Source organism: Zonotrichia leucophrys, chromosome 3 (assembly GCF_028769735.1).
Source record: "Zonotrichia leucophrys gambelii isolate GWCS_2022_RI chromosome 3, RI_Zleu_2.0, whole genome shotgun sequence".
NCBI classification, from domain to species: domain Eukaryota; kingdom Metazoa; phylum Chordata; class Aves; order Passeriformes; family Passerellidae; genus Zonotrichia; species Zonotrichia leucophrys.
In genome coordinates, this window is record NC_088172.1 from 33,048,406 (window position 1) to 33,066,255 (window position 17,850).

At 42.0% G+C, this 17,850-nt stretch overlaps 2 protein-coding genes across 3 annotated transcripts in view; both read right to left on the reverse strand.

Moving 5' to 3' along the window:
* Positions 1-3,601: 3,601 nt before the first annotated feature.
* TTC32 (tetratricopeptide repeat domain 32) lies at positions 3,602-5,163 on the reverse strand. Its single transcript, XM_064706863.1, has 3 exons — positions 5,047-5,163; positions 4,812-4,972; positions 3,602-4,039 (listed from the first exon to the last, which is right to left on the reverse strand). Exons 1-3 carry the CDS (start codon positions 5,157-5,159, stop codon positions 3,912-3,914), a joined length of 402 nt encoding a protein of 133 aa, XP_064562933.1. The 5' UTR covers positions 5,160-5,163; the 3' UTR covers positions 3,602-3,911.
* Positions 5,164-6,604: 1,441 nt separating this feature from the next.
* The window catches only part of WDR35 (WD repeat domain 35), a 42,973-nt gene continuing 31,727 nt past the window's right edge, over positions 6,605-17,850 (reverse strand). For both annotated transcript variants that reach the window (XM_064707764.1, XM_064707763.1), the window contains 9 exons: positions 17,156-17,359; positions 14,800-14,946; positions 13,491-13,623; positions 12,718-12,828; positions 11,130-11,294; positions 10,022-10,162; positions 9,090-9,246; positions 8,248-8,488; positions 6,605-7,318 (listed from right to left, as the gene is read on the reverse strand). In XM_064707764.1, coding sequence (XP_064563834.1) covers positions 7,168-7,318; positions 8,248-8,488; positions 9,090-9,246; positions 10,022-10,162; positions 11,130-11,294; positions 12,718-12,828; positions 13,491-13,623; positions 14,800-14,946; positions 17,156-17,359 — 1,450 coding nt within the window. In that variant the 3' untranslated portion in view covers positions 6,605-7,167. The remainder of the gene's footprint in view (positions 7,319-8,247; positions 8,489-9,089; positions 9,247-10,021; positions 10,163-11,129; positions 11,295-12,717; positions 12,829-13,490; positions 13,624-14,799; positions 14,947-17,155; positions 17,360-17,850) is intronic.

The following is a 17,850-nucleotide window of genomic DNA, read 5'->3' on the forward strand; positions in this document are numbered from 1 at the left end:
CTTTTATCACAAACACAAGTGATAAAAGAACTGATCACCATGAGCTGTAGGAAGCAATGCTCTGGACTGCATCCAATCCCTCCCTGTTTATTGGAATATGTATCCCAATATAACCAGTTAGATGGTGCCTAGGCCAGTTCTGACCCTCGCTGCTGGGCCAAAGGCAGCACTGCGGTGTTTTACCCCAGAGATACCTTGGCTGGCGGCAGAGTGCAGCGGGGCACAAGACAGGACTCCGTTCTCCTCAGGAGAGAGAGCTTCTGGCGATAGTGGAGATAAAGAGAGTGGATTCTGCTAGAAGGTTGCCAGATGTTTATTCCATTGGTACAGAGATGTCTGCACTGGGCCACTGCTGCTAACAGAATAGAGGCCGCATGGTCTCATTAACATTTTAAGCTCAGGACAGGGGAAGGGGAGGGGACAGGTGAGTCACCAACCAGGTGAAGGGGCAGGGTCTCAAGGGTCTAGGGACACCTATCACACGACGCCTTGCTGGTATGTTAGCCTGATTGACAGGGCACACTCAGCGAGGGGCGAGGGGGAAGGGAGAAGGTAAAACAGGATATTGCAACACACCACAACACCTGTTCATGCACTAAAGGGATCCTACAAGGAGAGTCCTGGAAATAATCTTAGGAAACAGACCAGTGTTCAGCTCAAATGCTCACAACATGCTGGAAGTGAGGCCTCCAACTTGACCAGATCTCTCAGCAAACCATTTTCCTACAAAGCAACCAGACCTTCCATTCTGCATGAAAGCCACAGGCTGGGGTCAAATCTGTTTCACTGATCCAGCCCATGTCTGTTAAAAGGATGAGGCAGATGAACATCTGCTGGCATAAAAGAATTTTGGGTATTACCCTCCCACTAGCAGTCTTCAGTTTTGAACATTGGTTTTGCTTTTCTGAATCCCGACAGGCAACAGAGAGCATGACCTGCATAGCTGAGTTTGACTGAGACAGAGGCGTTCAATCCCCACACAAGTGGAATAGTGCACCTTTCTCTCCTCAGCCACTTTTAACAAGGTTACCTACTAGATGAGAAGTGCACAGTGCAGCCCTCACTTGTAACAGCCCAGGAGTTTCAGGCTTTCCATGCTGACCAAACCTCCCTTGCTCACTCAGAAGGCATCTGGAAGAGGGACTTATTCTGGCAACCTGACAACCAAACCCTTTGGCCTCAACATGCCACGGCTTTCCAATTGGAAAGGGTCTCTCTGTTCCCCATGCTGCACTCACACTAAATATGCATGAAACCCTTGTCACACTGCTCAGTGCCCTGCTAACCTTGGCATTCTGTCAGCTTTGCCCACCTTTCTGCAAAAGCAAGGCAAAGGCCTTGCAGCACTGAGAGTTGTGTGACAACTCCTCCTCCCATGTTTCAGTAGGACAAATGGAGTCCTAGGAAAAGCACGGGATAATAATGTTACTCTTTGCCTTGCTCTGTAAGGCAGTGATGTTACTCTTTGAGATTCTTTAACGCGCTATGGAATTCACAGGGTTTTTCCTAAGTTTAGAGGTAAATCATCAGGTGAGAACAGTTACTCATTGCCAAATTAACCCTGCCTACAGGGAATAAGCCAAGCAGAGGGGCTGCCAGTGATGGCTGCGGAAGGAAAGTCAAGGGTTTGGGAGAGCAGGTTTATAGGTAGGAAACCTTGGGAAAGCAGCTGAGAATTGTTCACGTCTGAAATATTTCTGGCCAGAGTAAAGAGAGTCACAGTGCATTAGCAGCAACCATCTGTGTGACTTACTGGGGCAACCCCATGACTTGACAAGGGCAGTGGAACGGGCAGGACTGACCCAGGAGCTCCACAGAGGTGTGGAATTCTCATGCAGAGACAAACCCTAAAGCCCAGTGAAGGTATAAAGCTGCAGCACCTCACATTGCAAAGCACCCAAAGCACACAACCCTACTCCTTTTACAGGCTGAGAGGTTGCCTGAATTTCACAAAACATTACACAAAAGAATTTTATTACTCTCCATTAGGCTTTTAATTCTTAAACTTTTATAACAGGAAACTTTGCAGGACAAGGGGAGTTACTAAGTACATCCTCCTCTTCAAGTTTTGGGGGTTTTTTATACATTTTATATACTGAACATTATGCCCTGATCACCTGTCCTGGCTGTGTCTCCTCCCATGCATCCCCAGCTTCCTCCCCACCATGGCAGTACAAACATCAGAAAAGGCCTCAGCTCTGTGTGAGCCCTGCTCAGCAATAACAAAAACATTTCCATATTATCAGCCCTGTGTTCAGCACAAATCCAAAATACAGCCCCATTCCAGCCACTGTGAAGAAAACTAACTCTACCCCAGCTGAAACCAGCAGGGCTATTTAATAATTTCAGGCTGAAAACCTGAAAGCCAGAGAGCTAAGTGACTTGTGTGCATGTGAAAGAGGAAAATGTGAAAACCCTACTGGCCAAAATTACCTTGAAAGAATTCCAGATTAAGCTGAAATGCATGATGACAGTTCATCCTTTCACAGGAGAAACAAGGAAATACTGTGGAGAATTGGCAATTGCTCCCCAGCCCTGTGCAGTATTTCTGTGCCAGCAATTGCATGAGAAGTAATTAAGCAACGTTCACAAAACAACACAAGCTGGAATATTATCTCTAGCATCTTTGTTTTCTAAAATGCTTGTTCACTGTTAGTATTTTGATCCTGTCATTTTAAGTGTTCTGTGCAAAATCACATCTGTGATCTCTCTTCTCACAGTAAAACTTCCTAAGTCACATCCAATTGTTCATTACTGCTTTTTTAATTGTCTTGTCAAGTCACTCAGGAACATGTCTAGTTCTAGCTCACCTTCTCACCGTCAGTCAGGAGTTGGTAGGATTTTTTAAGACTGAGGTGGCATGAAGTGTATCAAGTCATTGAATTATCTGTGTTGTTTTAGGGACAGAACACCCAGACAAATGGTAGCAAAGCATGTGCTTAATATATCAAGTCCAAAATTAAGATTTCTGAGAAAAATGGGCATTGCCTATTTCTCAAACTGTGAATGGTCACATCCTGGTACTACATATCTTATTTCTGTAACTTCAAATGGCTGCAGTCAAATGTCAAGAGCAGGAGAGGTAAATGCAGCATTGTCTCAGCCCTGTTTCAAATTTGCTCATTGTGGCTGCTGCAGTTTCATCCCCACACAGCAAGTGATCTTGGTGAGGCAGCTGGGAATGATGTCCAGAGGCTCCAGTCTGCTCTCACCACTCGCCCCAGTGGTCCCACCATGCTCAGTGAGCTCTGTGCTTCTGCAAGCTCCCGGCTCATGCATGGAGGAACTTGCCATAAGAAGCAGAAATGTCACTGGCGTAATTTTAAAAAATCCTAATGCTCATGTCAGCAATCAGAGAGTATTTCTTTTATTAGAAATTGTGTTGCTATGAACTTGCAAGTGTGTTCCTTGCTGATGATTTACAGATCTCAGTAATGGTCCCTCCTACCCTGTGAGAAATGAAGCCGCCTGGGCGTTCACAGCCAGCTCCATCAGATGGATTTCACACTGCATTTTTCAGGGAATTGATCTCTTTAATAAGGAAGAGAAAGCCACAATTCCTCCTGTGAATATTTTCTATGGTAAACTCTGCAGACAATCATGAGATAAAAAGTACATGTTCATTTTTATTTCCAATTAATCTGGCCAGTACATTTATAATAAAATTACAAAGCATTTCTGTACAAAATCTGTACACGTGTCTCACAGAGATCAACATTACACCTTCCCTCAAGAATAAAAATCCCAAATCCAGGTTATTTTGCAATCATAATCAATTTTTAACTTATTTACCTAAGAATGAAGTTCTTCAGCAGGACATAAGAGCTGTAAATGATCCTGTGCTTCACCCATCCATGACAAAAATCACATGTTTAGCGGAATATTTTCACATCACATCAAAACCTGAATTTTCAATAACCCCGCTTCTCTTTTTCTTCTTTATCAAGCATAGCCTGTTTTAGACTCAATGCAGCATCTTCAAATTGGGGATTTAACTCTAATACTTTCCTGAAATCTTTCATGGCCTCATCAAAGTCTCCTGTCCCAAAAAAGAAAAAAAAAAAAGAAAAGTAAAATTATCTTTCCGTAACTGCTCACGCTCACAAACCTCTGACAACTCAAGAACACCTCCAACACTTTCACCCACAAAGCAGCAGCTGCTTCCTGGACCCGAGGTGTTTGGATTCTCCACAGGCCCAACTGGGAGTCAAAGAGTTTCACATCAGGAATGGACTCAAATGCACTTAAGGCTCAGTTCAGCCAATTTGTTCCCAAGAGGAGGAGACAAAAGGCACACACCAATAATGAGGCTGCCCTAAAGCTGGCACACAGGCGCAGAGCTTCCAGCTGATGCCCCAGCTGGTGCCCACTCCGTTCTCCAGTGCCTTGACCTCTGCTATGGCCAAGCTCTAACAGAAGGCACAGGGCCGTAATTTTGGGATGGCATCACCAAAAACGGGGCAGGAAACTCCCCAGAGATGGCCAGCAGCCCACTGGAAGTGGAGAAGGCTGTGCTACAGGTGCTTGGGAGATGCTTTAGCTCAGGTTTAATGGCAGTATTTGGAACTGGCTTGTTTCACTCCAGCGCAAATTTCTCCACAAGTCAACTACACCTTTCCTCCCATTCTTCACGAAGCAGCACCGTTTCGAATGACAGCAGCACAGCCTGCAAGAGGGGTGTAAGCGCACACGGGGGGCAGGCAGGCGCTGTCACTGCTGTCACTGTTGTCACCGCGTGTGGCGCCGGCCCTGCAGCGATGCCCGCCCTCGTCCCGCCCGTGCTGCCCGGCCCTGCCGTACCCGGCTCGTACCCAGCCGGTAGCGCACCAGCCCGCGGTTGTAGTAGGGCACCTCGAAGCCGGGCTGGCACTCGATGGCGGCCGTGAAGTCCCGCACGGCGGCGGCGAACTCCACTCGCAGGTACCGCACCTGCCCGCGGTCGTTGAGCGCCGTGGCGAGTTCGCTGCTGGCACTGCGGGGACAGAGGGAGCGGCGTTAGCGGGGCCCGGCCCGGCGCGCCCGCCCCGCTCCCGGCCCCGGCGTTACCCCGCGGGGCTGCGGGCGATGAAGCGGCTGAAGAGCTCCTCGGCCGCCGAGAGCCGCCGCGCCCGCAGCTCCGCCCGCGCCGCCGCCAGCAGCGCCGCCGCCTCCCCCGCCATCGCGGTGACGTCACGGGCACGCCGGCGCGCGCGACACGTCAGAGACGGCGCTGGGCCGGGGAGAGCTGCCCGCCGAGCACAGAAATACCGCAGTGGTGTCTGTAACACCACCGGGCCACGGAGAGATGGTGCTGGGCCGGGGAGAGCTGCTCACAGAGCAGGAGCTGCCCACAGAGCGCAGCAATACGGCAGTAGTCACAATGACAACAGCGGGCTGCGTAGAGAATGTGCTGGGCCGGAAGGAGCTGCCCACAGAGCACAGAAACACGGCAATAGTGTCACTAACAATAGCAGGGCCACGGAGAGACGGTGTTTAACCTAAACCTCACCTTCATCTTAAAGCCATTCTCCCTTCTCCTATCCCTTTATGCCCCTGTAAATTGACTCTTTTTTACCCGTTTACAAAGTGCTGGGCCGGGGAGAGCTGTCCACAGAGCACAGCAATACAGCAATAGTGTCAGTAACACCACCGGGCCACGGAGCCCTCTGCTCCGCTCTCCCGAGCCCCCACCCGCAGGTCAGCGTCCAGCTCGGGGCCGCAGCGCAGGCACGATGTGGAGCCGCTGGAGCGAGGCCAGAGGAGGAGAGCAAGACGATCAGAGAGCTGGAGCACCTCTCCTGGGGAGACAGGCTGGGAGAGATGGGGGTGTCCGGCCTGGAGAGGGCTTGGTGGGAACCTCAGAGCACCTCCCAGTACCTAACGGGGCTCTAAGAGAGCTGGAAAGGGTCAGTTTACAAGGGTATAAAGCAATAGGAGAAGGGAGAATGGCTTTAAGATGAAGGAGAGAAGGTTTAGGTTAAACATAAGGAAGGAATTCTTTACTGTGAGGGTGGTGAGATGCTGGAACAGGTTGCCCAGAGAAGCTGTAGATGCCCCATCCGTGGAAATACTCAAGAACAGGTTGGATGCACTTTGTGTTACCTGGCCTAGTGGAAGGTGTCACAGCCCTTGTCAGCAGGTTTAAAGCAAGATGGTCTTTAAGGTCCCTTCCAACCCAGGCTGTTCTACTGCTCTGTGATTCTATGGAGATGGGGCTTATCCCTACCTGGCCTAAGCTTAGGTGAGAGACAGAAGAGCTCCTCTGCTCTCCTCTCAAACGTGCCAAGGCACAATGTGAATGTCACAGCTCTTGTCAGGCAGCCAGGTGCTGGCCCTGGGCACAGGTCACTCCATGCTCAAGGCCCTGCAGCACTGCCAGAGCACAAACCAGCAGTAAGGTGGGACTCCGAAACATTTTTCCTTGGACCTTAGTATGTAACAAGGGTGACAATTCAGCTCCTGAAGTCTGTTCAACAGATGCAGGCTGCTGTCCCAAGCTACATGGAAAGTGCCAGGTTCCAGGTTGCAAGTTCATGGCGGTTTCCTTAAGCTGTTGAAGATGACATCACCCAAGCTCAGGAACCCAAGTGACACACTGACTACTGCATGTTTTCAAGCCCTTTATTTTATGGTGGGTTTAAATACACTTAAGTAAAAGAAACCAGCACTAATGTATGCTTATACTGGTATCATCACTCTAGTAACTCTAAACAGTAGTACAAAAACATATATGGTAATATTATCAAAATTATTGTGACGTTATTTCAACTCAGGAATCACTTCCCTCAAAAAATTGTGAATTCTGAGAAAACCCAGTAATTTCCTATGGAATTAGACAAAAAAATTGAGCCTGCTCAGAGTAGAACATATTAATGTGAGCCTACATTCAACTCACATGGTTTTGAAACTAGGCTCAATCTACAATTCAAAAAGAATGCTTTTACCTTAAATCTTTTTTAAAAAGTGTAGAAAAAAATTGAATCTATTTACATGGTAATTTCTTCAGCTAAATGGAAGCAGCAAAGGTTTCTCTTATGGGTTTTCTGTTTTGGTTTTGCTTTTTTTTTAATCTTTCTCTAATAGCAGCACTAACTGCTACAATACAGTACCTGAGTTGTATTTCAAAAGATAGTAACATTTTAGAGGCTGTTCTTAGCAGTCATAAATGCAGATACAGAGTCTTTATCCTCAGCTTACTGTGCTGTGGCACAGAGGACAGGCATTATAATGGCCTGCTTCTTTGGCTTTCATGCAATGCTTACACACACTGCACATCCAGAACTGATACTCCAGGATAGGGGCTCCTGTTGCAACACATACAGGAAGTTTACCATCTCCACTACAAAAAAAAAGAAAAGAGTAAAGCTGAAAGAATAAAAATGCGGTGGGCCAGTTGTTGATTAGAAGTTATTAGCTCATGTAACACTTCACTGTTCATGTAACCAAGTATATAAATCTTCACACCAGAGAATGCCCACCCCCAGAACCATACAGTCACAAATCAGGACCAGCAGATCCAAAAGATGGGGTGAAAAGAAGCAGTGAAGGCCATATAAAAGTAAGGCCTGATTAGACACCTGCACTGCTATTATACTCTGTCCTCTGACATCTGAAGGGTCAACAGAATCACAGCTGCTACTGAGATTCTGTACAGCTGCACAGTAGGATCAATCAAGACAGGTTAAAATCCTGTTTGCTAAAAGAAAATTGATTTCCATATTTACAAGTTCCATGCTCTCAGCAGGAAACATCAAACACACTGTTGTGGGTACAGCGACTCCAAGGACTTACCCCTTAAATGTGACCTTCACATTAACTTCACATATTGCTCTTTTCACACCAAGTAGATTTAGGTAATTCACAAAACACAGGAGACCTGTTTGTTAATAATGTTTTAACAGTCCCTTGTTGATACTTTCAGCACTCCACCATGGAGATGCAAAGAGTAACATTCTTTAATGTCACATGACACAGTCTCAAACTAAAACTCCTGTGCTTTGTCTACTTGCATTTCAAATTGAGATGAAGTTACATCTTTATGCCCAGATCCTCAAATGCAGTCAGTGTCTATTTTTTGCCAAACAACACAGTGCTGTATTACCTTCCTCCAAACTGGCTAACTCCTGCCTCATTCTTGACCAATATCTGGTTTAAGCAGCAAACCACTTAATTAATTTGGTCACACACAAAACTGCTAAAACCGAAAACACAGTGAACAGCAGAAAAAAGTGACAGTATTATTATAGTATCATATAAAAATAAACCCACCTCTCAAGAACATCATCCAGATCAGATGTTTTGTTATACTTTGGTCTATATCTTGTGAATATCTCTAGAGCAAGCTCTTCATATTGTTGCCTCTGCTCTGGCTGAAGAGTTTCCAAGGATTCTAATTTAACAAAGGCTTTTGAACAAGTATCAAATGCTCTGTTTGCACACGCACAGAGTGCCAAAAGGGAATAGATTTCAACTGCAGGGATTATGTCTTCATAATCTCGCAAATGAAGAGCTACAAAAAATGAAAAAAAGAAATCCAAGGAAATTATTACACATCTTCTTAGAAGTGCAAGCATCTGTATGAAATAGTTACTACTAGACGAGAGTATTAATTCTAAAAATAGGACAAAATGAACCACAGTCTCTTTATTGACATTACTGAAGCATTGCTCTAAAAAACAAACTAGCAGATTTCACTTGGAAATTGGTGTCTTCTTGAAACACTTTATTTTGGTTGGTTGGTTCTAAAAATATTAGAAGGATTTGAAATCTTCGGACAGAGTACAAGGTGCTATTTGTTTTTCTTAATTCCCACAGATTTTTTGTGAAGCTCTACAAGGAGGTCTGATGTAAATTCAGGAATGCCTTATAATTTAGGGAGAGAAACAAAACAGTCAGCAGAACATCTACAGAGATTAACCAATTTACCAGGTAATATTTGGAAAGATTTGCATTTTCTTCAGTGGAGTCCTTTTAGGTATTGTGACTGCAGCCATATTCAATTCATCATATGGTTTTGTTTTAAATTCCACGGATTTATTAAGAACTGAAAAATGTGGTAGCTATAAATGAAGATATGTGCTGTCTTTACAGGGTTGAAAATTAATTTTTACCTGTTTTAAGTGCTGCATCTACAGAACCTTTATAGAGCTGTTTTTGTGCAAGTATGAAGAAGTGGTAAGCCTCAGCTCCTCGCCAGGCATTGTCTGCAAAGCGATTCGTTGAAGAAAGAACATCTTCTTCCAGCAAACCAGCCAAAGCTGAAGCACTCTGAAAACAAACCAGTATCACAAGTAATTTTTACATGAAACAGATACAGCAGGAAATGGGGATATATGAAAAGAGCTTTTCTATACTTGGTGATTACACCACTGTCCGTGCTAAGTAGGCAAAATACAAATGGACCTACAGTGAGCATTGTCAGGCGTTCTGTGCAGAGCACAGGCACAACATCTGGTGCAGATTTTCAAAGATAAATATCATATACGTGTGTATACAAATACATTTTGTGCACATCTGCAGACTGGTTCACAGTTTGGATTAATACTGCATTTCAACACCAGAGGTCTTAAAAATTTGTTTAAACTATTTCATTTGTGGATATGAAGATGAACATGTAGGCAGAGAAAAAAAAAATTCTTCCATTTGCTTCCCCTGTATCTGGAGCCATCTCCCTGCTGAATTACAGGCAACATAGCTTAATCTAATCACAGATCACCCTTTGGGATCAATTCTTACTCCTAAATGACACAAGAGTCTTGCAGGAAGTTTCTTAGTATGGTTTTCATTGTTATAGTGAAAATATTAAGAAAACCATGTTAAACTTAGGAAGCAAATTATCTACTAAAACATACGATTGAAACGTTTTAAAATAATACCTAAAACAATATGTTTTCATGGGGGACTTGCTTGAAGGAAAGCTTTGTTCTTAGCAGGGAAAAAGGTTATTAAAAAAACATTATAGGCTCCCATGAAGATGGCTTGCTTTATTCTGACTAGCTAGCAGATACCAGAATTCAGAAAGGGGGAAAAAAAAAGACATTACCTCTGAACTCTTCTCTTTAACTTTTCCCCTTTGTGCATTTTGCATTTGTTCATGACACTGTTCCATAAGTAAGGCTGATAGCACATAAAGCTTTTTAACTCGCAAAGGCTTCGTCCTTTTCTTTGACTCTTCATCTGCAATCTTAAAAAAAACAAAGGGATTTAATTCTCTTGGATAATTGCATGCTTGTACAAACCTAGGAAATCATGCTAAAAAATGATTCTCCCTTTAAATGTAATAATTTAGACTGCAAACAGAACTATAAATGAAAATGTCAAAGTGAAGTATGCACATTATTTTATATTTATTTTGCTAACATTTATATAAAGCCAGATTCTCAGGAAGGATAAATCAGTGTAACCATGTATAAGGGTAGTGATCTAGTATAAAAATAAACTAAAAAAATAGCAATTTTTAAACACATACATAACTTTCAATAAGGTCTTATGGTTTTCCCAGAAAAGAAGAATGACTTTTGAAGTAACATATATTATATATATATACTGCTATAAATATTTGCTGTAAAAATTACATATCAGTCCTACAAGACTTTAAGCTATGTAGAGAAATTTCTGCAGCCAAACCAAATCTAAGCAACATCTTTATCTTAAAAGCACACCACAGCCATTTCTAATTGAAGGAATTAATTGAAGAAATACCAAAATTTAACTTCCAGTTATTTACATTGCTGGTTTGGGTTTTTTTTAAAGGAGATAAAAATAACTCCCATGACATCTAAAATAATGTGGACATTGCACCCCAGGCCAGTCTACTATACTCTTTTACCAGGCAATGCAGGGCATCAGGACTTTTCCTGAGGTGCAGTTCATCTCCTACTGAAGTGAAAGTCTCAAAATAAATAAATTGATGGCTTTTGTCCCCAAAGTCTCCTCTAGCTATAGAGGACACCGAGGGTAACTATTACACATAGAGATATCTAAACTCTGGGAGTTGGGTTCATCTTTGCAGTATCCTGTATGATGACATCTGCTTATTGCCTAGACATTGTTAAAACTAAAATAACCCCAAGGGAATAGAAGTAGCACAGACATAGTAAGAGCTAGTCCAAAAACCCAGTCATTCAACATAAAAATAAAACCTGCCATACCTTGAACATGAGCTTAGCAGCTTCAAAGAAATAATTGGCTTTACGATAGAGTTCTATAGCATCAAGGATTTTGTTCTTTTCCAGTAAATGACTTGCATATCTGGCTAACAAGGATCCGATCTCTTTCATATTGTGATTTTTGGCCAGCTCCACAGCTTTATTCCACTAGAAATTAAAGGAGACAATTATTAATCTCATTTTTTCAAATATACTCTCAGAACAAACCAGTTATCCATGAACAGACTGCAGCATCTGTGTGCAATATTTCATCACCATTTTGAGCCAGACTACTATAAATTAATATAAAAAGCAAGAGAATACAAATGCTTACATCATTGCCAATCATGTGATGCTGCAGTACTGAAAAAAATGCTGGATCAATGTTGGGGTACCCAAAACAGAGATTACTATGGACCTTATTAGCATAAGAGATTTGATAACAGGATGCTTTGGCAAGAGCAAACAGGACTTTGAGAATTAAATCAAGATTGCAAGATCAAATCAGACGGTGTTACCGGAAAAAAGAAAATTACATCAGACTTCTGCAAGCTAGAGATGTTTAAAATCTATAAGTTTGTTTATGTGATCTTTAACCCAATCATTGTAGTAAAACATTACTAGCTTTCCTAAAACAGTATATAAACATTTGTAGTCTACAATAAAATCGGATTCTTTGACCTTCTCAAAATCTTCCCCGTCTTCCTTCATCGCTGATAGACCTCTGTCCAAAACCACATATAAAACAGTTGCTTCTACTTTTATGAAGCTATGCAAAATCCTTTCATTGTAGCTCGTAGCTTGACATGGGGATTTCGACCCAGAAAAGTCTAAACCATGTCTGAAAGAGGACCTCAGCCCAGAAGCTTAAAGCACACAGTAACACTTTACTTATCCTTCTATACAACTCATTTTGTCTGTGAATTTGCCTGATCTTCACTGGTTTGGCTACTGTGTTTGCCCCAGGTGAAAAGTTTGGTAGGACTGAGATCTCAACTGAATCTCACACCTTATAGCTCTTCAGATCCATAAACTAAAATTGTTCACAAAAAGCCTTAGGCAGTCCTGCCATTCCTATCCATTGAGTTCCTCATAGCCATCATCAGTTTCTCCCCTATTTGTATTGACACAGACATTTGCACAGGTTAAGTCATACCAGGAAACAACTCTAGTTATGAACATGCAGATCAGTTTCCAGCTCTGCTTTTTCCAGCTACATCCTCATGCAGTCACAAATCCATTTGCATCTATACAAAGAAGGAGGGGGATGTGGAAAATACCCAGAATGGACACCTATCTCTTCTCCAGTCTTGGCCCATTCCATCAGGAGGCAGCACAGCCTAGCTCCACAGAGGCTGCAAATGTCTATGCTGAGCATGCTGCCCACATACCCTGCATGTAGCTCTGCATGTAGCCCCTGCAGTGGTTTAATCTTAATCTCAGAGAAATGGTTTAAGCACCAAAGTATGAATTTTCCAGAAATTATGACAAATCATCTGACACTTAACATGGATTTGTATTCCACTGGGTATTAGGATAGAAATCTCACTGTTAACCTGGTATTATTACAGATTATCTCCTGCTATTTTACCTGGTTGAGATGCACACAGGTATCCACGGCATCCTTTGGTCGATTACATTTCAGAAAGGCTGACACAGCTTGTTCACACATCCCCACTCTCACAAACATATAAGCTATATCCTGCAAAAAGCATCAGCACTGTATTAAATTCAGTTCTGCATTTTTAGTACATTGTGCAGCAACAGCAGTGCTCCTGTTTGGTTAATTTAAGTCCAAGAGGATGGGGAATGGGTTGTTTGCTTCATGAACCCTGTGAAGGCACTAGGCATTGCTGTAAATCTTTAGAACAGTGTGCTAGGCTCACACACTGCTTCTGAATTCAAGAAAGCCATTACAATGAGGTTAAAAGAAAATGCTATGTCTTGATTTACTGGAAAAGGCATTAAAGGAGCATGATTTGCATTTTCCAGGCATTTTGGATTAAGTCAACCACAGCATAGTTTTAAATTAGCTATTGTTTAGTAGTAATTTCCTGCTACATATACAGACCTATACCCTGTGCACCTATTTATCCTACCCACCCTATTCCATCTACTTTCCCTCCTTTTAAAGTATTGTCAGTCAGGTCTTTCTGGGGAACTGGGACAATGAGGGAAAGGAAGAGTGATGGAGTGTGAAAATAACAGTAATACTGGAGATCAATACCACAGTAACACCACTGCAGTTAAGTGAGTAGGTCATACACTGCATTCATTCTCTTGTTCTTAACCCTCCCAAGATGGGAAATTTCAAATAAATAGTTTGGTATAAGACAATGAACAATAAAGGCACTTTTTGCTTACAGGAAGCAATTTATGATTCTCTGGAAGTGAGTTGGCCAAATTCTCCAGTCCTTGGTAGTCTTCTAGCATGTAGTAACATTCAGCTAAACGTTCTTGGTTTTGTCCTTGGACATAGTACTGTACAGCATTTAACCTAATAAGACAAAAAAGTGGTGGCTCCTGATGTATAAACACAGAGAAGTTTTTAATTCTGTAAGTCTTTTGCATTTGTAAATTCAAAATCACATTATTTTAAATAGGTAACTTTGCCTGAAAAACTTTCATAGCTAGAATTTCACTGTTTTTCCAAAAAACAGTGCAATAATGCACTAATTTTTTTTTAATTTTCACAGATCATTATATTAAAAGTGTAGCAATATTGATTCTCTGACTAGCGTAAGATTAGGAAGTCAAAGAATTCTTAAAGCTTTATTCCCGTGTTTGCAGAGATAAGGGCAGACAATGGACAACTTACAGCTAAACTTCCAGAAAAGGGCTTTACTGTTTTGTTTCTGTATTTTAAAATGCAAACACCAAGACCTCCAAGACCATTCTCCAAAGTTACCTAAAGCATCTAAAAGTCAACTTTCGAAATTTAATCTCATCACAAATTTCTAATCTAATCACAAGTTTTCAGCTGCATTGGGACCATACAGTTTGGATAATGGCAATACATAGCGGAGCTGTGCAACTCTAAGACATGGGCTTAGAAGGCAACAACAAACGTTCATGAAAAACATTCCCTGCAAATTATTAGCTATGAAGACATTACCTCTGGCTCAGTAAACACCTGACTGCAAAATGTGTTCTGGAGAAATACCATTACAGGTGTGTACTGCCCTTAAAATCTTACTTGGGTGCCCAGTTTGGGCAACAGCTCAAGACAGATCCAGGTCAGAGAACTCTGGACCTTCTCAAATATTTGTGGTTTGAAGCATTTTAGAAAATTCACTGATAGTTAGTAATTATGTACTACTTTTAGTAGTAATCCCTTTAATCCCTTTTGGTTTTTTTTTTTAATACGTTCTATATCCAGCCTAATATAACTTTACAGGTATTTCTCTTTCCTTCCCTTCCTTTGAAGCAGACAGACTTCTGGCAAAGGAGAGATTTCTATCACCTTCACCCTTTAGGTAGCTGATCAACAGCTCTCTGTTTATCATATCATGGAACCATAAAGATATAAGCAAAATCTCATTATTCCAAAATTATCCAGTGTATTGCATCCTGACTTTCCTTATACCTGTCCCTCCTCATAAGTTAAGTCTTGTCATCAGTTTAATAATATCCTCTGTAAGTTCCTTGCTGCTGGTTCCTCTGCAGGCCCTACCATTTCTGTCGGTCTGCAAAGTAGTCTCCGATGGCATTGTGTGCCTGCTCCAGGAGGGCGTCGTCCGAGTCCCCCGAGCCCGTCTTCAGCAGCTGCAGCACGCGGAACCAATCGCCCAGCTTGATCCGCAGCCCGATGGCAAGGTCTCTGAACAGGAACCAGCAGGGAAAAGTCAAGCACAGCAAAAGAGGTAACAAACATCTTGAGAAAAGCATCCAAAAGTGTTTTCACATGCAATGCAGGTAGCAGAGTGATCCCAGATAACTTGTTTACAATTTAAACACTATTCCATTAAAGCAAATACTCAAGAGAGCTCCCAGGTTATATCACACATATGCATGTGGCATTCACACACTCTGAAAAAATCCCTTCACCCAGGGTTTTTCTGCTGGGAAGCTGAGAAGCCTCAGAGAAAAGGAAAACAATTCTTATCTCATTTGCTTCTCCTGTGTTTTGCTCATGTGGAATGTGTTTGGAGATTGTTTATCCAGAGGAGATTGCCTGATTGGATTCTGGTGTGAGTTGTTTTGACTCATTGGCCAATTATGGCCAAGCTGTGTAGGGACTCTGGAAAGAGTCATGAGTTTTCATTATTATCTTTTGAGCATTCAGTAAGTATCTTTTCTGTATAGTATAGTATAGTATTCTTTAATATAGTATAATAAAGTAATAAATTAGCCTTCTGAGAACGTGGAGTCAGGTGCATCATTCCTGCCTTTGTCGGGGCATCCCTGCAAATACAACAGTATGCGCTTCCTTATCAGCCACATTCCTGTGTGAGGAGTTAAATGACTGAGACAGTTGGGCTGATGTTACTTCAGGTTCCCTCTTACTCTGTTCTGCATCTTTCACTGCTGACCCACTACAAGAGATGGCAGCAGCTGCAAAAGGCTAAAAGCAGAAGGAAGGTGAGGGGAAAGACCAAGAAGCAACAAATATGAATAATGGAGGCTAAAGCTGAGATGTAATAAAATGGATTTCAGACACTTATTTTCCAGATTCAGGGTGATTTTGGATAAAGGAGAAAGGACTCAGCAGTAGTTTTTCCTTTTTGTTATTCATGCATACATATGACTCACTGTGTCTGTCTGGCATGTTTTTCCACCAAATAGAATAATTCTATATTACCTCATATAAAAGTAATTCTGCAGGTGCGTAGAAAATAAATGGGAGAGACCTATGCGTTTTTAAAAATGCCCTCAACTTACAAGTAAATTAAGGAAGGCATGAGAAAGTCAATGCAGTCAGCTAAGAGCATCTATCTAAAAACATTAGAATTTTATTTGAAAAATAGATTTATTTCATTGTGATTTATGGTAGATCCTTATCAGAATTTTTCTAGTTGTGAAAGTTGAAACCAGTAAACAAAAAAGTGAGTTTTTGACTTCTGCAATTCTATGTTCAAACTTCTCTTCAGCCATGTGAAAATGAATATGCCATATCTAAAACTGGGTGTTGCAGTGTGACTGAAGTGCTGAGGAGGCAGCCGACATCCCACACCACCCAACTGCCAGCAACTAATTAATGACATGCAAGGAAGTTTTCATTACCAGGCACTATTGGGCATCTCTCCCCAGTTCCTGCCTTCTCTCTGCCCTGCCACCCTGTCCCCCTTACTTTCATTCTTACAGCATGAAATAATAACTAATTTTTTTTCTCCATCATTCCCTACTGTTTTTCATGGCTCCATTAATCAAAGCTTAAAAATTTCTCATGTGCATAAGTGATTCATGTTTCTCCATGTTTGACCACCATCTACAGGCTACATTGCACAACTGCTGCTGGTGATTTCTCATTATCCTTTTTCAGCAGAGACAATGCTCTGGCTAATTATTTAATGTTAATTTATATTCCCAGCAATACTAAAATTTTGCTTTGTTTGTTTTCATTCCTGAGCAAAAATTACACTGATTGGCTTCAATGTTTCACAGTTTCATCCAGAGTCTTTCTGTCTCTCCAAAGATTACAGTTCATTAAAAACTCCGTTGTTTGTATGTGTAATTGAGAAGAATGTGTACTTGGCTACTAGCACAGAGCAACACCACATAAATTAAACATTATTTAAGATTGTTTGTATTTTTGGAATCCCAGTTGAAATACCAACAAAATACTTGTGAAAAAAAATCTATAAAACACAGCACTACCTAGAGCAGCCAAGGTTTTGTAAACAGTCTGGAATGCACTGGTTTACATACAGAACTGGTTATCTATGGATAAACCAAAAGTCTCTCCATCTGATCCTTTTATGTTTTTGCAGAAACTGGTAAAGACTCCAGAGAAAACAGCCATTCCTGATTAAGGAATGCTTTTCTTTTCCCCAGACTTTTCTACTGCTGAGATGTTTACATGCAATTACCTTCTGTCCATATCCAGATACATTCTTTCAGCTTCTTCAAATCTGCTGAAATAGGCTGCCACTTCTGCTTGTTTCATGGACTCACTCTGCAGATTGCCCAGGCGCTTCACAAACTTAATGCCTTGATAGTCTTTGCAACGCACAAAAGCTTGTTCAGCCGTTTGCAGATCCAGCTTCTGAAGAGCAGCTTCAGCCAGGAGTCGCCTGTGTGAAAAACAAACATAGCAGATGGAAGAGCAGCCATAGAGTCAATTAAATGAGGGTATATTTAACTAGTAATCATTTAAAGAAGACATAAAAGTTGTTGCAATTTATTGCTTACTAGCTAATCTTAATACAGTTGTTTGTTTATTCCTAAAACATTCTGTGATCTGCCTGGTACTTGGTCAGGGAGAGATGTTCAAATAATTGCTAATATTCTTCAGTTCAGCTGTTCAGAGGGACACTGGCTTGGGAGGAATGGGCAAGATTTGACTGTTACACTTACGTGAAATGTGTTGCTGGTCTCAGTGAAGTTCCATTTATTTATTTCTCCCTGTGCATTTGTGGAAACTTTAAGCCTTGATGGCAGCCTCTATCTAAGTGCCTCCAGCTCCATTGGCCACGACAAATAAATTATCCTTCTGATCCATCTGGATGTTCCTGGTCCTGTTAGGACAGCAGCTTGGGACAGCAGGGAAAACCTTTGGGGAGCT